The sequence below is a fragment of the Doryrhamphus excisus genome, chromosome 18 (genome assembly GCF_030265055.1).
Source record: "Doryrhamphus excisus isolate RoL2022-K1 chromosome 18, RoL_Dexc_1.0, whole genome shotgun sequence".
In the NCBI taxonomy this organism is placed as follows: domain Eukaryota; kingdom Metazoa; phylum Chordata; class Actinopteri; order Syngnathiformes; family Syngnathidae; genus Doryrhamphus; species Doryrhamphus excisus.
The window spans coordinates 3895863-3915633 of NC_080483.1; the positions used below are offsets into that span (position 1 = coordinate 3895863).

Sequence of the window (19771 nt, forward strand, 5' to 3'; positions counted from 1 at the left end):
CAACCAGACACCGGCAAATAGTAGGGGGCCGCCCGTGAGCCACCGGCCAGCCCCGCCCCCCAACCCTTGGTCGAGGCCCCCCCACGACCCAGAGCCCACCACCCCGCCCCCCAAGCAAGCCCCCCACCAATCCCGGCCCGCGCCACGCAGAGCACCTCCCCAACCGCTACCCGTCCCGGTACCCACGCACCCACAGTGTTGCGTCGAGGTAGGGGATGCAACATTCGTCCCGCAGCATCTCTTCCATGCTCCTCTGGAAGGCTGCGGGGGCATTTGATAGCCCAAATGGGATCCTGATCCACTCATACAGACCCCAAAGAGTTATGAAGGCTGTCAGGTATCTTGATCCCTCTGCTATAAAGCCCTGGTGGTAAGCTTTGCCTTGGTCAAGAATTAAGGCTTTGTCATCATCCATGGGTTCATACAGGACAAAGGGGTCTGAGGTACAAATATTTGGCGGTATCCTGCACCAAACATTCACAGTTCTTCCAGCTGGAATACTGATGTTTTCTTTTCCAACCCTCACTGTACCTGGGTCACAGGGCGTTTCTTGGGGAAACTGGAGAAAGTTGACCATAGCTTGGATGTAATCTGCTTCCATCTGGAATGCACGACAGAGAAGGCCGGTAACTGTGGCCACAGCATCCCCGGATAGTTCTTGCCTCTTGATGATTGCCTGAAGCACATTCGCTCCTACTAGTGGCTGAGATAGGGGCAACTGGCTGACTAAGAAAGGCACTTGTATAGTGAGGTTGGGGTTAGGGTTAGGGTTAGGGTTAGGGTTAGTTCAACCCATCCATCATAGGGGATTGCTCGTCCGTTTACAGCATACACATCAAGGTTCTCCTCAATCAGTTCCTTTAGTGGCCTTATTGCATAGTTGGGGATGTGGGTGTCAGCCCAATCACAATCAATTATGCTCACCTGTGAACCAGAATCAAATAGGACGCTCACTGGGTATCCCCCTATTAGGCATTTCAACAGGCTCCTATTACCAACCAAAGGTGCTCTGGAGATGGGGGTATCATGGTCTGAAAGTACCTCAGCCTGTTGATGTTTATGGTCCTTTGGCCCCCCTTATTGATGGGAACTGGGGTTGTGCATTGGCCTCTGGCTGTCCCTTGTCAGAGGCCCTCCCCCGTTTAACTGAAACTTAGTCCGCTTCAAGCATCCCACCGCTCGATGCCCCGCTTGTCCACAGGTAAAGCAGTGGTCACACTCGGGGATATTCTGTTCAGTGCACTTAGGGCAGAGAGCTGTCCTTGCTTTTGTTTGATTTGGACTCGGGGTTAGTGGCTTCTGAATAACAGGCTTGGATGGCATGGAAGGACAGGTCCCATAAACATTGGCTGCTTGTTGTTCCATCAGTGCTGCCACTAGTTGTGTCAGGTTCGCCACCTGGTTACTAAGTTGCTCCAGTGTTGATGGGTTTGTGTCTTTTCCAGCTCCGTTTTTGCCTTGTTCATACATCTGTCGGCCCTCTGTCTCTACTCTGGCACTGAAATAACAGTTTTTGTTTCAGCCTGATAATGCGGTACAGGAACTGCTGGGGTGACTCCTGCTCGGCTTGTCTCGAACACATTAGCTCCTGGAGCATCTCTGTGGTTGCCTTTTCGCCGAGGTGAGACCTAAGAAAGCCCTTGAGTTCCAGGACACTGATTTCATCTTTGTTTGCCAGCATATCCCTAAAGGTGCTGGGTTTGACAATCTTTAACAAACCCCTGACTACTTCTGTCCCTGTAAAGCCTTCTCTAACACCCTCATCAATTTGTTTGCTAATGTTGTTATAGGTAATGTCCGAAGTATTGTCTGCAATTTGGCCCCCATGTACTTTAAACTCACGGCATTGAATGTATGGTAAGTCTTTTAGGGAGACCATTCCCTCAGTAAATGGCGGTGGTCTGGACATGCTAAGCGTAGTGGCTTGGCGACTACCTTCAGCCTCATACCTTCTTATGCTTTCACCTAACTCATCATACACCCGCCTTAGTTCTCCTACTGACTGTGCGGTTGTCTCATGTTGAGTGATGTTAGTAGTGTTGCTGAGGTTATCTAGCTGTGTAGTAGTGTGTTGTGAATGTGGGTGTGATGGTGGTGGGGTGTGTTCTGCAGTTACAGTTGATAAGGTGGAGCGAGACAAGGCATGCGTAATATCAACATCTACGTTAGCAGGTAAACCAATAGCAGCACCGGACACCATCTTGCACACTATATCATTCAGTGTTAACAGCTGACCCATACCTTCATCTTCGAGTTCAAGTAAGGTGTGGGACTGCAGATGAGTGGTGATATAGTTCATGGAGTTCTCATCATCACTTTCGCTTAGCGTGACAGTGTCTTGTCCATCAGCTGCGATTCTCCTTGCTACTTGGTAGAGGTCAGCGCTTGAAAGTCTGAACAAGTTCTTCTTAATGCTCCACACCAGTTCATTACGCATGACAGACATGATGTAGGGGTTAGCAGTGCTATGTGGATCTGTTGAACACTCTTGTGGTGACCTGTGTACGTGGAGCCTCCGATCAAGCAGCGCGGTTCCCTTTGTGACGCCCAAATCCTGCTCACCGGGGCCACCTGCTGGCTTGCTTCTTGGCTACAGTCACACCTTGTCACGCTGGTGCCGTGGTTCTAGTATCACTGGACCTGCTCCTCCAGTTAAGTGGACGAGAGATCCCGGAGGAGCCCCCAGAATTTGTTATGGGTCCCAGGATATGGCACCACAGTAACAAAATACAGTAATCTGTAAGGACAGATATGAATGGACAGCAGTGAGGACACTGAGCAGCAACATCTTCGTCTAGATTGCTTTTATTAAAACTTGATTCATTTCAAGAATTACAATATACAATATGTATACAATATACAATAATTGGTCACGAGTGTGTGCAGGAGCTCAATACCTTCAATGAACCTGCCTGTGAGACAAGGCTGAGGGCCATCTAAACCCAAAATGGCCGCCACACGGTAATAACTGTGTCTAAACTTTCTCTATTTAAAAAAGGCTTAACAATATCATATGAGCTATAAGATATGCTTGGATTACTTCCCTTCAGCGAATTATGAATTTACAGAGATTGAATTTGTTCCTCTTAACAACAACTGACCTGTAAGGACAGAACTTTTCTTACTTTTTTCATACAATAGAGCCTGAAAATTTTGTTAAGTCAAAGGGACTTGAAAACATCTTGTTTTGAGTCATATGTCACAGCTGAAAAAGCTTCATTTATATATATTTATATTTATTTACGTTTTAAGAAAGTTGTTTCAGGAAATATACTCAACTCAAAATAAGACATTGAATCTGAAATTTGCATTATTGAAAACGTCAGAATGCAGACTATTATTCTTACATTTCTATCAAACCACGTCCATGTGATAAAGACAAAAAAAGAAGCAGAAGGAAGCTCTGGAATATTTTTTACCCTTTTCTCTTATATAGCACGTTCTTTTATACCCTGAATAAATCACACCACATGATACCATAATGTTATAAGTGAAAAATAAATACTGGCATTAATTACACACTAATTACATGCCATATTCAGCCCAAATGCCCCCGTCACTACAGATGCCAAAATGATGTTTGTTGTTTGTTTGATGTTTGTCCCTGTGAAACAGTGACATGCAGTGAGGTTTATTGATGGTGAGGTTATTACAATTACAATTACAAAGAAAGCTTCTAGAACCACACCAGAAAACTGGAGTACATATTGGAAAGTTTTCACCCAAAGTATGTTTTCATCCCTGCTGCTTGTAATAATGAGTTATCCTCCAGCAGCTAACAGCAGAAAGTCCCATGTTATCAATAAACCAAATGCCCCTTGTCATGTCTTGGGGTGAAAGACAGTGGTTTCATGAGATTTCTGAGTTGATTTAAAATGTGTAAACAGCTTCATAGTCGTTAAATGAATATGTTATAATGTAGAGCAAAACTGGTTAAATAGCAATGATTACAAAATAAGTGAGACATTTTTAAAAAACAATTGCTTCAGTGACAGGAAGAGTGAGTAGACAATCTTTGACTTTTTTTTTCTTCTCTCTGTGAAGCCCAAGCTAGCAATGGCAGAAATGAAGTTTGAAACGCTCAAAAACAAGCTGTGTTTGTTCTAGAATGTTTGAGCCTTGGGAAACTTTCGTCTTTGTGAGTATCTGTGTAAAAAGCACCTGAAATAGTGATCTTAAATGTCCCTGAATTGTTATTTTGAATGTTTGTAAATTTGGTGTGATGTAGCTGTTAGCTAGCTTGTGTTTTGGCTACCTACTTGTGTTTAGCATCTTTAATACACATTTATAGATAGTAATTGTATTCTCTGTATGTTACAGTTACCGCGCGCACACACACACGCACAACAAAGAAAGCTTAACTGAATCAAGATAAGTAAGCCTTTCTTTATTTGTCGGCTAGCTGTCTAGCAGCATACAGTCACGTATTGAGGACAGCACACTCCTCTCTGATTCAAACCTGGCTTGCAGTCCTAACGATGTAGACCCTTGTAGAGCTATTACTAGCCTTTTTGTCACTTAAAGGTTAATTCATTAATAGCTAATAATCATACCCCAAAAGGAAGTGTTAGCTGATATGGAGTATTAACATTGATTGTTGTCGTGTGACAGGAGCATCACTATTATTTCATCACAATTTATTTCAACATGTCTTTTCAGTGTATGTCATAGAATCAAATCTGGAGGAAACTAAGCTGCAGACCAGGGCCCCGTTTCACGAAGCAGGTTCAACCAACTCTGAGTCTAACCCTGAACTCTGAGTTGATCTACTCTGAGACAGGAAACTCTGAGTTACGGGTTTCAGAACAGGTGATTTCATTTGGTTCAATCAACACAGAGTTTGTTCACTCTGAGTTAAGCGCGTGCACCACGACTTTAAAAAGCCCTGATCAATGGAGCCCCGTTCCCTCGATTCACCATGGCAACGAGTGATAAGAAAAGATCGTCATATTTCAGTCCTCTGGAACTGGATATATTAATGCGGTCATACGGCGAATTTGAAAGCGTTTTTAAAAAGAAAAGCAACATTGAAAGCGTTTTTAAAAAGAAAAGCAACATTGAAAGCGTTTTTAAAAAGAAAAGCAACACGGCTGCAGCAGCGAAAGAACGCGAGTCGGCGTGGGAGAAGATTAGTGCTCGAGTCAATGCGTAAGTTTAAATTTATTATATACATTTATGCAATCACAATAATATTAGGCTACAGATGCAAACAAGTAGAATGGTGTTACAGCTACAATTTATGTCACTTAGATGTAATCCCACCGGCGAAAAAAGAACGTGGAAGCAGCTGAAGATGAAATATAAAAACATTGTTCAAACAGGTAAGCCCTCAGCATAACAGTCAGGGTGCCTCTTTTTAATCATGTTTACCACTAAATATCATTCAGCGGCTGTTTCAGTGTGCATTATCTCCAACATAATATTGTTTTCACACACATAAATGTCGCCTGTATACAGTTAAATCAGACATATGAAAAGCAACATCTAACTTCTACTCAGCCAACAGAAAGCGGGCAGATGCCCGCAAAACTGCGTCTGACCGAGGCAGAGGAGCTGGCCATGAGTCAGACTGTCGGGAGGCCAGTCGCAGAGGGGATCCCTGGAGGAACCTCATCCTTGGACATGATTACACAGGAGCCACCAGCCTTGATAAGATGCAATAGGCCTAGGCCTCAAACTTCTTTTGGGCCTATAGTTCAATGTTAATTTCCCTTTCATTGTTTGTAAGTAGCCAATAGTCCAGAGATTATGCCATATCTATTTTTTTTTTTTTTTGTCCCGTCCAGCCATTGGGGCAGATAGTATTGTTGATCTAAATGCCCTTACATGCTAGACAGATTTGCTCTGTGTCAGGAAAGGTGTTGGCTACAACTTCCCTGTACCATGAAATTTTATTTGCCGTTATTTGATGTCTTTGTTATGCCATTTGGGACGACCGGACCGGAGCAAGAAGAAGAACAGAAAAGAAGAAGAGAGAAGAGAAAGGTGGGGTCGGGGGGGGCAGTAGAGGGAGAGACAAAAACAGCAGCAACAAGAATTCCCAAAACAACAACAGTGACAAACAGAACAGTTAAATGTCAATGATGGCTAAGGGTCACCCTGAAGATGATATCAGTGAAATGAAACAGTCCAACTTACCAGTAGCAATAGTAACAATGAGGACATGACCCATGATAGTAAACACAATTGCAACCATACAGTTACAGTAATTAAAATCTCATTGCTTGACATCATTATTACTGTAATAATAGCATACCAATACTATATAAACATCAGGGATAAGATAGTAGATTGTATAGAGAAGCACCCATGTGCTGTGAGTGCCCATATGGAGGTGTGTTGTGTATGTGAATGCGAGTGTGTGAATGTGTAATTGTCACTGAGAATGACAAAAGGAGAGAGACTGCCTTCTACCACCCAGCAAACCCCGCCCTGCGCAGCCAGGTCAAGCCCCCACCGCCAGAGATCCTCCGGCCCCGTGGGTGTGGGCAAAGCCAGGGCCGACTCCCCAAGACCCGCCCCCGAAGCAACTCCCCGAAGAGACCAGCAAGAGGCCATGGAGGAGCAATCCCAACCGGCAACAGGGCGCCAGCAGGCCGGAGGAGAGCCGCACCCCCGAGACCAGCGGGAGACCATAACCTACTAGGGCAGAAGGGCATCAAAGGCCACACACCCGTGGGCACAGGGGCGCCCCCGCCGGCCGGAAGGGAGCCCGTCCACGGCCGGAGGCACCGCCTCCCGCCCCCCACACACCCCCAGGAAGCAGAACCAGGCCCGCCCCAGGTAACCCCAGGCCCGAATTATAATAAAACTAATCATTAATTATCTAAGTATTTAAAACAATAAATACATAAAATAAAGTTAGACACATGCACACCCCATCCACTCAATACACACACATGCTGTGGACGTCCCCGGGTGGGGCGTCCGGGGCATCACAGGGCGGGGAACCCAGGGGTCCCAGACCCACAACCAGGCCCCGAGCCCAGGGAGGTACGGACCGCCAAGGCATAGCACCCCCAGACTCCCCTCGACCACGGCATCAGGGCTACTGCAGTGTGGCAGACAAAGGAGCGGGCGAGGGGAGGAGGCCCGCACATGAGCAAGCGGAGGGGGCGAGCAGGCGAGTGGTGAGGCGCTCCACTGCGCCGGCCGACATTCCGCCGGGCAGCTCACCCCCGTGAGGGAGAGCCACAGCTCCAAGTCACGGGGAGGCCACGCACCAGAGCCGAGGAGTTAAGACCAGCGCAAGGCCCCCGACGGACCCCACCATCCACCGGGAGGGCCAGCCCCCCCCCCCCCCCCCGCCCCCAGAACCAGCAGCGCTCCGCCCACGTACCGGAGAACCATCCCCGACGAGCCCTAAGGCAAGACTGGGGATGGGCAAAGACAGGGACAGCGATGCGGCAGAGCATAGGACCAGTGGCAGCAGACACCCAAACGCCCGAAAGAGCACCGCCCCCCCAGCAGGCCCCACCCCGAGGAGCATGCTCCCCATCCCCACACGCCACCCCGGCCCCCGTACCCACGAGCAGGATCAGGTCCCCTCCCAACACACAGCCCGGTCCCCGCAGCAGCCACCACAGCGCAACAACCCCAAGCCACCACCGTAGACTTCAGGCCACCAGCAGCGCGGACCCCACTGCCTGGAGGCCGGTGAACGCCCCCCCAAGGGCACGTTGGCGCCCGCGACCCAGGACAGATCCAGGGAGGTAGCGCCAACCATGACACCAGGGCAAGCCCCGGCGTCAGCTGGTTCCAGCGGGACCCCCAGGAAGGCCAGGCAGACCAGACCAAAATATCCTGCAGCCCAGGGCACCCCGAGCGAGCCGCCAAGCCCCAGCAGCCAGCGGGCCAATCGCGGGGGTAGGCAGTAGGCTCTCCGGTCCAGCCCGCTACACCTGTGTGTGTGAAGATGGTATTGTGTAGATAGTGCAATTAAAAATTGGCCTGCCCCATATGGCTGACCTATGTGTGTGGTGTATGTGTATGTGTGTGTGTGTGTGGAGGGAAGCTGAGCAATGGTGGGTCCCCTGCCTGCCCAGACCCCCCCCAGAACTGAGTGTCTAAGGTGCGGTTAAAATTGAAGGGTGACCAGCCAGAGGAATGCCGAGGACAAAAGGGCATCCGCAAGGAAACCCTTCGCCCCCGGCAAAACCAGTTGCAGGCCACCCCCCAAAGTCCTACATGTATGTGAGGTGGTGCAGTGCAGCAGGGAGGATCGGGGCCCCACACACGCCCACCCCGCACTACCGGCCAACCGAGCCGGGCAAGCCAGCCGCCCGGAGCAAGCCCTGGGCCACAGGACCAACCACGGGCCCCACCCAGCCCATCGTGGTGGCCAGTCCGGCCTGCCAGCTCCCCCCCGGAGGGCCCCACCAGAGATTGAGCCAGCTACGCCACCCCCGGACCACCAGGAGCCGCGGACAAACCACACGCCCCGAGGCAGCTCCTACAACCACCAGAACAGCAGGAACCGCGCCCCGGCAACACATCCGTCACCATGGCAGCCCAGGGAGTGACACCACAGAGACCGCAGGAGAACCCGGACCCGCATGGGGAAGAGCCCAACCCCACCCCCCGGGCTCGTGAGCCAAGAGTGCCAGGGCGGGACAGAGACACACACACCAGGCAGCAGAGCCCACCAGGCAGACGATACCCCAACAGCCGCAAAAAGTGAATGGCCCCCCCAGTCCCACCCTCCACCACAGCGCCGACCCGTCTCCACCACATCTCCCATCCACCCACGGACCCGCCAAGTAGGACACCCCGGAGGCGGGAAGACCGCCACCAGACCGGAGACAGAAGGGGCCAACCAGACACCGGCAAATAGCAGGGGCCGCCCGTGAGCCACCGGCCAGCCCCACCCCCCAACCCTTGGTCGAGGCCCCCCCACGACCCAGAGCCCACCACCCCGCCCCCCAAGCAAGCCATATGCCATATCTAAAGTATAGCATAGTGAAACACAACACTCTAAACAGGATGATGAAGATGATGGGACCACAATGTCTGCTGCCTTCTCCGTGGTGTCTGAGAGAGAGCCTGAGAGGCCTACAGAGGTAAAATCTTGATGTTACTGATTTCCTCTCCATTCACATGTCTTTACATGCTTTTGTGGATTATAGTGACTTTTAGCCTACACTGAAGTATTAACGGATTCTTATCCATTTTAACAGAGCATGGCTGGGCAGCAGGAAGAGGGTCCCTCAACCTCCACAGCACAGATTGACACAGTGAGATATTCAGTAAATTCCAGAGGTCAATTCAGTGGAATTCATGTGCAACTGTATAATGTCATCCTTATGTGTTCCCAGCTACCACTAAAAGAAATCTACAAAGTGCATTTATTAAAAACAGTACAAAAAACAGAAAAAGAAATGGTGCTGCTGGACCGCCAGATAACTAAAACGGATCTGGAAATTGAATTATTAAAACACAAGTTAGAGGTGGGTGCATGGTCATAGGTGAATTGTGTTGATGATTGTAACAATTAAAAAGTAAGAAACCATTTTTTTTTCTTATTTGTAGGAAATAAAGAAGACCAAATAAATTTGTTTTTGTCTTTCTGTTTATTTTACTGCTGTTGGTGATGGTGATTATGAAAAACAACCAAACTGGCTTTAAAACACGCGCGACAATGAATGAATCACACCTTGTGTAGCGTAAGAGGGCGGAGACAGAAAGAAACTCGAGGTTCATTGAAGAAAACCCGGTCCCGACCAGGTTATGTTCACAGAGTCTGTTGCCATAGTAACTGACACCGAGGTTAAGTTACCTCTCTCTGTGAAACAGGCTGGAGTTACTCCTCTGTCTCTGGTTTGACTTACCTCCCTTTGTGAAACGGAAAACTCAGAGTTTCCGTCATTTCAGGGTTAACCTACTCAGAGTTTTCACTAAACCTGCTTCCTGAAACGGGGCCCAGATGGGGAAATGCATGGCGCTGCATCACAGAAAAAATATGGACAACAAACAAACAAAAACGCAACTTAGAGTCAGAATGTAAGCAGGTTACTGGAACCTAAATACGTGCAAGTAAATTGTTAATTTTATTTTAATTGCATCTTTGTTTAATGGCACATTGGTAATGTATGTATTTGTTATGTATATTCATTAAATGTTGGCTAACCCACTGTTATTAAAACTTTGCTTTCTTCATTCGAGTAGTTGGTATCATGACACAAAGAAAACATTGCAATATTTTCATGTGCTTTGGCTTTTGTCATCAGACCAGCTTCCTGGTGATCAGGAAACTATTACAATTTCAAGGGTTAGTCACCAGCATCCAAACAGTTTACAGTATGTTGGTCTTGCTTGGTCTTACCAGCTGCTCCACCACACCAGCAGAGACCAAAAGGTAGTGGGAGCACCGTACTGCTGGAAAAAACAGCATAGACCAGCATACATTTGTGCATATGTTGTGTTTTTGTGCATACCAGCAATATCCAGTGGCAATAGTGACAATGAAGACATGAACCGTGACAGTAAACAGAATTACAGCAATAGAGTTGCAGTAATTAAAACCTCACTGCTTGACGTCATTATTACTGTAATAATAGCATACCAATAGCATAAAGACATCAAAGATAAGACGGTAGATTGTGTAGAGAAGCACCCATGTGCTGTGAGTGCGCATAGGGTGGCGGGTACTTCTGTACTTCTGTGCATATTCATATACACTGAAAAAATTTGGAATGCCATTTACTTGAGAAAAGCTAGGTAACAATTTGCACGCACAATTCCCAAGTAACTTTTACTTGGGAAATATTCAAGTAAAATTTACTTCACAGCAAGGATTATTTTTTAAATTAAAATACTCTTTAACATTACTTGAGATTTACTGTCTTAGACACAAAAGGTACTCTCTTTGCTAGTAAATGTTACTCAAAACTACCTTTGAATCTACTTAAAAATCCATGTAAATATACTCGCTTTTCAGGATTGTTTAACTAGTTTTCCCTTAATTAATTTGGAGCAATTTATAAGTAATATTTACATGAGATTTAAGCTACCACCTACAACACTTTTCTAAGATGATTGTGTTGTATTTTTTAAGATGGCCTTCTTTGAATTAAATGAAATTATCTTAACACATCTTCTGCAAAACATTATTTCAAACCAGAACACCTTTACTACATTTGTACTACATTTGTAGTAAAGGTGTATTTACTTCCATTTACTTCCAACCACTGAGTGTGGTTAGAAATACCATAGAACACATTCTATATCATTGGAGATTTGTTTTACATTCACAATTATGCAAATAATTACAATTAAAAGACACAATAAAATGTGCTGAACTGTAACTTTTACGATAACAGTGAAATCGTTCAACACGTGTATGTACTGCTTTCACACATCAGACAAACAGCTACTTGCCAGCCACATTGAATGAAAACATTTGGCAGAGGAGCCGTTTATATATGTGCTCATCAGAAGGAGGGACATATTTGATCACGGTGCACAAAAACACAACACATCTACAGGTTGAGGTACCTGTGAAATAAATTAAGCATTTCATAACTAAACCTGGGTTAGATTCTCCGCTGCATCTCTGTGTGGAGTTTGCATGTTCTCCCGTGCATGTGTGGGTTTTCTCCGGGTACTCCGGTTTCCTCCCACATTCCAAAAACATGCTGGATTAATTGGCGACTCCAAATTGTCCATAGGTATGAATGTGAGTGTAAATGGTTGTTTGTTTATGTGCCCTGGGATTGGCTGGCCTCCGGTCCACACCAGAATTTTTTGGGGTGTACACCGCCTCTCGTCCGAAGTTAGCTGGGATAGGCTCCAGCATACCCCCATCGTAGTGAGGATAAGCGACATAGAAAATGAATGAATGAATGAATAACTAAACCATGTCATGTCATTCAACAGCTGTACTGATACCTTGTCTAAGCTGTTGAGACCAAATTCTTGAGCGTCAACGTCCTTCAATATTCTGTGAAATGGATAGAGAAATCATTTCAATTATGGCAACAATACAAAATCTAAAATCATCACAATGGTTTCAGATTGCGTGCACATTAGTCTAAACTACAGAGCTGCTTGACAATATTTGTTGTTTTTTTAAAAAAAACAAAACACTCAAAATCAACTTAGTTTGTAATACTAATATTTATTCATCTGTGTCTTGAAACCTAAACAAAACTTCTTCTTTTTTCCTCACAACGGGATATTGTTGTGGAACTCCATTATCCAAGTCTTTTAAATCAATAAAACTTAACAAAGGCTAAACTGCAATTTACAGATTCAAATAACTATATACTTATTATTGTAATGTTACCTTCTCAGTCAGGCGTCTTAGTTGAAATAGCCAAGATAATCAAATAACATATGTAAGGAATGAATCCTTACAGATTTAATAAACATAAAAACCTCCTGTTCTGCAACCGAAAACACCTCTACAAAGCTCGCAGTTGATAGCTAGCAAGCTGGCAGGCTAAAGGTAAGCTAATGCTAACGTCGAGTATTTTATATTATAACACTGACGTAAACAGATGAGGAAAGGTTCCAGAAAAAAGTCAGATAAGCATATGACCTACCTATATGGCTCCACATCGATGAATTTCCTTGTTAAACGACTGTCCATGTCGTCATCCACCGTCTCCTGTGAAAACATGGCGCCCTCAAACTTTGCCTTGGGAAGTCTGAGTGTTCGCGACCCTCTGACGCATGCGCAGAATGGCCACAAGGTAGCCAGGTTCACTGCTATTACCCAAGTACATTTTACAATCTGGTATCAGGTTATAAAATCAATACATTAGTTATGTAAATATTACTTGGTGTCAGTGATCAAATGTACATATAAATGTGAGGATACAAAGTTACACACAATCATTAAGTAAGGCATTAAATAAAGAGTGAGATTTTAGAGTAAAAGAAGTTAAATAATAAATCCTTGTAAAATTTAATATTTGAGGTAATAATTACAGGGCCAAAAAAATATTTTTTTTTCAGTGTAAGTGTGCTCATATGTATGAATGCGTGTGTGTGAATGTGTAATTGTCACTGAGAATGACAAAAGGAGAGGGACTGCCTCCTACCACTCAGTAAACCCCGCCCCGCGCAGCCAGGTCAAGCTCTCACCGCCAGAGATCCACCTGGCTGACTCCCCAAGACCCGCCAAAGAGACCAGCAAGGGTCCATGGAGGAGCAATCCCGACCAGCAACAGGGCGCCAGCAGGCCGGAGGAGAGCCACACCCCCTAGACCGGCAGGAGACCCCACTAGGGCAGAAGGGCATCGAGGGCCACACACCAGTGGGCACAAGGGCGCCCCCGCCAACCGGAAGGGAGCCCGCCCACGGCTGGACACCCCGCCCTCCTCCCCACACCCCCAGGAAGCAGAACCCGGCGCGTTAAAGGGCGGGGGACCCAGAGGTCCCAGATCCACAACCAGGCCCCTAGCCGAAGGAGACACTTTCCATTTTTTCTTTCCAATGGTCGCTGAATTGCACGAATGATTTCGGCTTATTTTTTTCAGAATGAATCGAACCCACGTGGCAGCAACAGTTGCTAAATGGCGACGTGTAGGGTACGTCACCAGACCGCAACTGTAGCTCTCTCCACGACAACAAACACAGGTCGGTTCTTTGAAACGGGCGTTTAATATATGAGCTTGTTTCTCATACATCCATGCCTTCACGCCGTGAGAACTGCATTCAACCGGATACAAACGGTACATGTCACAAAAATGATCCCGTCATATGAAACATATTCAAATGAAACTTAATATCATAAAACTAATTAACAACTTAAAATATATACCTCGTTGGCTGCTGGTCGTGAAAAGAGCTACAGTGAGAACTCGCCTGCTCATCGCGGGTAGGAGAGACCGGAGCATACAGCGGATGACGACGCAACGAACATCCACCATGTCAGATGACCAAGCCCACGGTGCATTATCGGCATAGCGACTCCAAGTAACGGTGATCATAGACTGCGTTAAAGCTGCAATCCAACGGGACAAGGCCAGAAGTGCTCTACCAAAGTCTTAAAGTTGAAGTGGTGTGAGAAGGGCTTAAACCCGGAAGTTGCAGCCAAGAACTCAGGTCTACTTACTGATTATTTACTGTGCTAAGCATATACGTTTGGGATTCATTTTATATGCAGACGTTCGTAGCTACATGTCATAAGGTCTAAATGGTAATTTAACCATAAGCAAACTAATAAGTTAAGGTTTAAAGGTGAAAGAAACGTTTTAGGTTGAAACTAAGATTTGTGATTTGAAGGTTAATGGTAAAGAGAAGGCATTTACTTTAGGTGTAAAGGGTAACACCAGTGAAATTTAGAGTCACTAAAAACATTTATTTCATCAAGATAAGGTGATTTAACACATTTCTTAGCACATTTGGTCAGCGTTTAAGATTGATGTTTGCATATTTGTGCTAAAGCAAGTTTCTCATTTGCTAATGAGGTAAGGTAATTTAAGTTTACATCAGTTTATACACTATAAATTGAGGTTCACACGTAAACACAGTCTTGACACAGCCTCCACATAGTTAATAACAACTCATTGAAGAAATATTGTAACTAACATTACACATAGTGATTCAATTCACTTAAAATGTCTGACGCAAACACAAAGACCCACCACCAAAACACGGAAGGAACAGCTCAATCCCATGCCGCTGACATTCAAGCTGCTGAAGAAAGGGAAGAGTTGCGAAGAAGTGAAAGAGCTCGAACCCTGACTAAAAAGGGAAAGGAATTTCAAGAGGAAAGGTTGAAGGATGTACAACGTCGGTACAGAATTGTTTATGAAAGATGGAAGTCTCAAGCAAGAATAGGAAAGGAAATATTGACTGATGAGGCCTCTGAAGATGAATTAATGGAGATGATTGAAAATATGCAACGTACTTGCTCGAGTGTAAAGAAGAACCTTGGCCCGACGTTGGATCAATTATGGACTCGACAGTTTCATTATCAATGCCACCATCACATCGATCAAAATGTGGCTCTGCTCTCTCAAGCATCCACACATTCAAGAAAACTGAGGCTGTGGCTGAAGCTGCTGCAGCTCAGGAAGCATTAGCAGTGTTGGAAGAACAGGAAAAGGAGGCAACAGAACTACAACAGTTGGAAGCTGAGAACCTAGCCAGACAACAAGTAATGCAAGGTAAGCGCAGAAAGCTTGAACGTCTTGAAGAACTTAAGAAGTTGAATGCTGCAAGAGCTCGAGCAAAGGTCTATCACCAAGCTGAAGAAAATTCAGATGCAATTGACCTGCTGCATGATGTTATACAAACTAAAGAACCTCACAACCTCCATTCCTCATATCCACCATTCATTCCTCAGCCTCTGCCAGCGACAGCGCAAGATCTCGACCCCTCAAGTCCACCATTCATTCCTCAGCCTCTGCCAGCCACAGCGCAAGATCTCGACCCCTCAAGTCCACCATTCATTCCCCAGTCTCAATCAGTCACAAACCAAGTTCCTATTTCCCAAGGCTTTCAGTTTGTGCCTCAAGCTTCACCAGCTCCATCATCCATGTGTCAAGGGCAGAACAACTCTGATTTGGTTAATGTGCTAGCAGAAGCTATAAGTGCTAATCGCCTTCCAATACCAGAGCCTGCAACATTTGATGGAGATCCTTTGAAGTTCAAAGACTGGCGACTGTCTTTCAAGACATTAATAGACAGAAAAAACATTCCGAAGAACGAAAAACTGTATTACCTGAGAAAGTACCTAGGTGGTGCTGCAAGGAAAGCTGTAGAAGGATTTTTCCTAGTAGGCACTGAAGCAGCTTACGACTCTGCTTGGCAGCTGCTAGAAAAACGCTTTGGAGATCGGGAAGTCTTTCAGAGATAAGCTACATGGATGGCCGAAAATAAGCTCTCGGGATGGATGTGAGCTAAGAGAACTCGCAGACTTCCTCCAGAGCTGTGAAGCTGCAATGCCTCACATTAAGACACTCGAAGTTCTCAACGACTGCAATGAGAGTCAAAAAATTCTGATGAAATTACCCGAGTGGTTAGTGTCAAGGTGGAATCGTACAGTCATGAAAGTCAGACAAGCCAATGCTGTTTACCCACCATTCAAAGAGTTCGTAAACTTCCTATCAAAGGAAGCAGAGCTGGCTTGTGATCCTATATCCTCCATATATGCACTTAAGAGCGTACAGGGTGAGAAACCAAAATACACCAAAGGTCGAGCCATTCAAGCAAAGACATTGTCTACAAACACGACACAGAACGACAGTCCATTATGTGTCTTCTGCAAAAGAACAGGTCATGCCCTTGCTAAGTGCAGAAAGTTTAGTGTAAGGACTGTCCAAGATCGCGTCAAGTTTGTGCAAGCAGAAAAGCTTTGCTTTGGATGTTTAAAGACAGGTGACCACTCAAGAAAGTGTGACAACAAGGACAAATGCGAAAAGTGTCAGAAGAGACACCCAACGTGTTTGCACGATGACAACTTCAATGGAAGTCAAAGGTCGACACCTAAGGGAAACGACAACTCAAAGGAGGAAACAGACCCCAAAGAAATAGATGCAACATCGACCACTAATAGAGTCATACAAAGGGCCAGAAGCACGCAAACATCCTCCATAGTTCCAGTCTGGGTTTCATCAACAAAGGAACCAGACCATGAAGTCCTGGTCTATGCGCTCTTGGACACTCAGAGTGACACGACTTTCATCCTAGATGAAGTTGCCCAGGATCTAAACACAAACAAGGAAAATGTCAGTTTACGGCTATCTACAATGTCAACAAGGTCAACAGTTAGCCCCTGTCAGAAACTGACAAACCTACAAGTAAGAGGATACAACTTACAGAAAAGGATTTCATTGCCACCACTCTTTACTCGAGAATTCATTCCTGCCGATAGAACGCACATACCCACCTCAGAGACAGCTCAAAAATGGCCTCACCTGCATAAACTGGCAGACAAGATACCACCACCACTGGACTGTGAAGTAGGCCTCTTGATCGGCTATAACTGCCAGCAAGCCCTTCTTCCAAGAGAGGTCCTATCCAGCAAAGAAAACTATCCATATGTTCAGCGAACAGATCTCGGCTGGAGCATTGTGGGTTGCTCAAATCCAGCAAGTGATTATAGTGATGCAATAGGAACCAGTCACAGAATCATAATACGACAAGTTACTTCCACTGTACAGCCATCAGATGAGCTTAAAACAAAAGTGCACCTTGTGTGTAGAAACCGAGTTAAAGAGATCAACCCAATGGATGTAATCAAAGTTCTAGAGTCCGACTTTGTGGATCACACGGCAGATGACAATCCAGTCTCCCAGGAAGACCTTCTTTTCCTGTCAAAGGTGAAGGAGGGAATAAGACAAAAGGAAGATGGCCACTACAAGCTCCCGCTTCCTTTCAAGACAGAAAAACTCATTCTCCCAAACAATAAACCGTGTGCGGTCCACAGGCTTGCCTCATTAGAGCGACGACTCAGGAGAAAGGAGGAATATTACAAGGACTATGTCCATTTCATGAATGACATAATAGAGAGAGGAGATGCAGAGAAAGTTCCAAAGTCCGAACTCGATAACCAACCAACATGGTTTATTCCGCATCACGGAGTCTACCACCCCCACAAACCCGGGAAGATCCGTGTGGTCTTCGACTGTTCAGCACGCTTCCAAGAAACCTCTCTGAATGATCATCTTTTGACAGGACCAGACCTGACGAACACATTAGTGGGTGTGCTGTGTCGATTCAGAAAGGGTCCAGTAGCCATAATGTGTGATGTAAATAATAAAGCTAGTGCAAGCAGAAGCCTTTGCTGAAGACATCTGCATAATAAAGTTCCAAAGGGAAGGCACCTCAAACAAGTACACCAAGCTACATCGCTTAAATCCCTTCTTGGACACCGACAATGTTCTCAGGGTGGGAGGAAGGCTATCCCAGTCAGCCCTGCACTATGATGTAAAACACCCTGCTATACTTCCCAAGAAATCTCATGTGTCAGCCCTGCTCATCAAACATCATCATGAGCGTGTACATCACCAAGGAAGAGGCATGACCATGAACGAGTTAAGAGCGCACGGAATATGGATCATAGGATGTGGAAATGTGGTATCCTCGCACATTTACAGGTGTGTTACATGTAGGAAATACAGACGAACAACCGAGGTTCAGCATATGGCAGACCTTCCAGAGAAGCGAACAGAAGCATCCCCTCCCTTTACATACTGCGGCATTGACTGTTTTGGTCCCTTTCTCATAAAGGAAGGAAGAAAAGAATTGAAACGATATGGATTGCTGTTTACATGCTTATGCTGTAGAGCAGTGCACATCGAAACACTGGATGATTTAACAACAGATGCGTTCATGAATGCGCTTCAAACATTCATAGCCATCAGAGGACCTGTCCACCAAGTGAGATGCGATCGGGGAACAAATTTCATGGGAGCAAGGAGAGAGTTTGTTGAGTTGCTCAAGGGAATGGATCAGGAACGGCAACGAGCAATGGGTTGTGAATTTGTGATGAACGTCCCCTGTGCAAGTCATATGGGTGGAGTATGGGAACGTCAGATTCGAACAATTCGCAGCATCCTGACTGTCATGCTTGACAAGTCTGCAGGCAGGCTTGATACCACAACCCTAAGAACGTTTCTCTATGAAACAATGGCTATAATCAACAGCAGGCCTTTGAGTGTTGAACAGCTCCATGATCCTACTGGCCCAGAGCCTCTGACCCCTAACCATATATTGACCATGAAATCGTCGATCGTACTGCCCCCACCTGGACAGTTTTGCAAGGAAGACCTCTATCTGAACAAAAGGTGGAGAAGAGTGCAGTTCCTAGCCAACGAATTCTGGCAAAGATGGAAACAGGAATATCTACTAAACCTCCAACAGCGGCAAAAATGGCAAAGACCCTTAAGGAACTCACAAGTGGATGACATTGTGATCGTACAAGATGACAACTCACCAAGAAGTGAGTGGAAGCTTGCCAGAGTTGTGGAAACGTACCCCAGTCCAGACGGCATGGTGCGAAAACTGAAACTACTGATCACTGATACTACATTTGATAAAGGCAAATCACATACCACATCAGTACACATTGAGAGACCTATTCACAAAGTGGTCACACTACTTGAAGCTAGTTAGATCACATTCACATGCATCCTAGGCATTTCACTCATTCCTAGTTTTGCTTACAAGAAAATCACAAATTACAGTTTAAGTGATTTGGTGGGAGTGTAAGTGCTGTTACAGAAATGCACTAAGCATAATTATTAAATCAGTTCATGAATTTAGTTAATTAATAATTTATTTCATTGAAGCTTAAAACGGGTTAAAATATTGTACATTATTGTAATTAAATGACAAATAAGTTAATGAATTTATTGTGTATGTTTTCGTTGTTCCCATGGCGGAACTAAATATTCTTGTTTGTGCTGCTAAGTGGCAGCATTAAGTGAAGGACAAAAGGGGAAGTTATAAACGCACAGCACGTCTTTTGCACGTACTGTCTAAGTGGGAAGCTAACAGTCATCCGGACTTCCAAGACTTTAAGGACCTCTTTTCACGACCTGTGTCTGTTGTCGTGGAGAGAGCTACAGCAACATTGATAGTAATGAGTGGTGAGTGTACACATACAGTAGCGGATTAAGTTGTTGGTGAGTATGCTGGTTCAATTTTACACCGATACTAAGGTCTTTACGGCAGGAGATGACTTCTATTCACTTCTATTCGTGGACAGACACCTCATCAGGCGATCCAGGCTGTGAACGTAACGTTACATAACGTGAACGTGCCAGCGCCGCCTCACTATCGACACATGGATACATCACCGTGCCTCTCTTGGTAC

General features: G+C 45.5%; 1 protein-coding gene across 1 annotated transcript; it reads right to left on the bottom strand.

The window, feature by feature from the left end:
* Positions 1-129: 129 nt before the first annotated feature.
* LOC131106081 (uncharacterized) lies at positions 130-19628 on the bottom strand. Its single transcript, XM_058054820.1, has 2 exons — positions 11887-19628; positions 130-2737 (listed from the first exon to the last, which is right to left on the bottom strand). The coding sequence occupies exon 2, from the start codon at positions 2444-2446 to the stop codon at positions 1463-1465; it is 984 nt and encodes a 327-aa protein (XP_057910803.1). The 5' UTR covers positions 2447-2737; positions 11887-19628; the 3' UTR covers positions 130-1462.
* Between the last annotated feature and the right edge of the window lie 143 nt (positions 19629-19771).

Coding starts and splice junctions, on each gene's coding strand:
- LOC131106081 (XM_058054820.1), bottom strand. CDS start 2,446: ATGTCTGTCATGCGTAATGAACTGGTGTGGAGCATTAAGAAGAACTTG.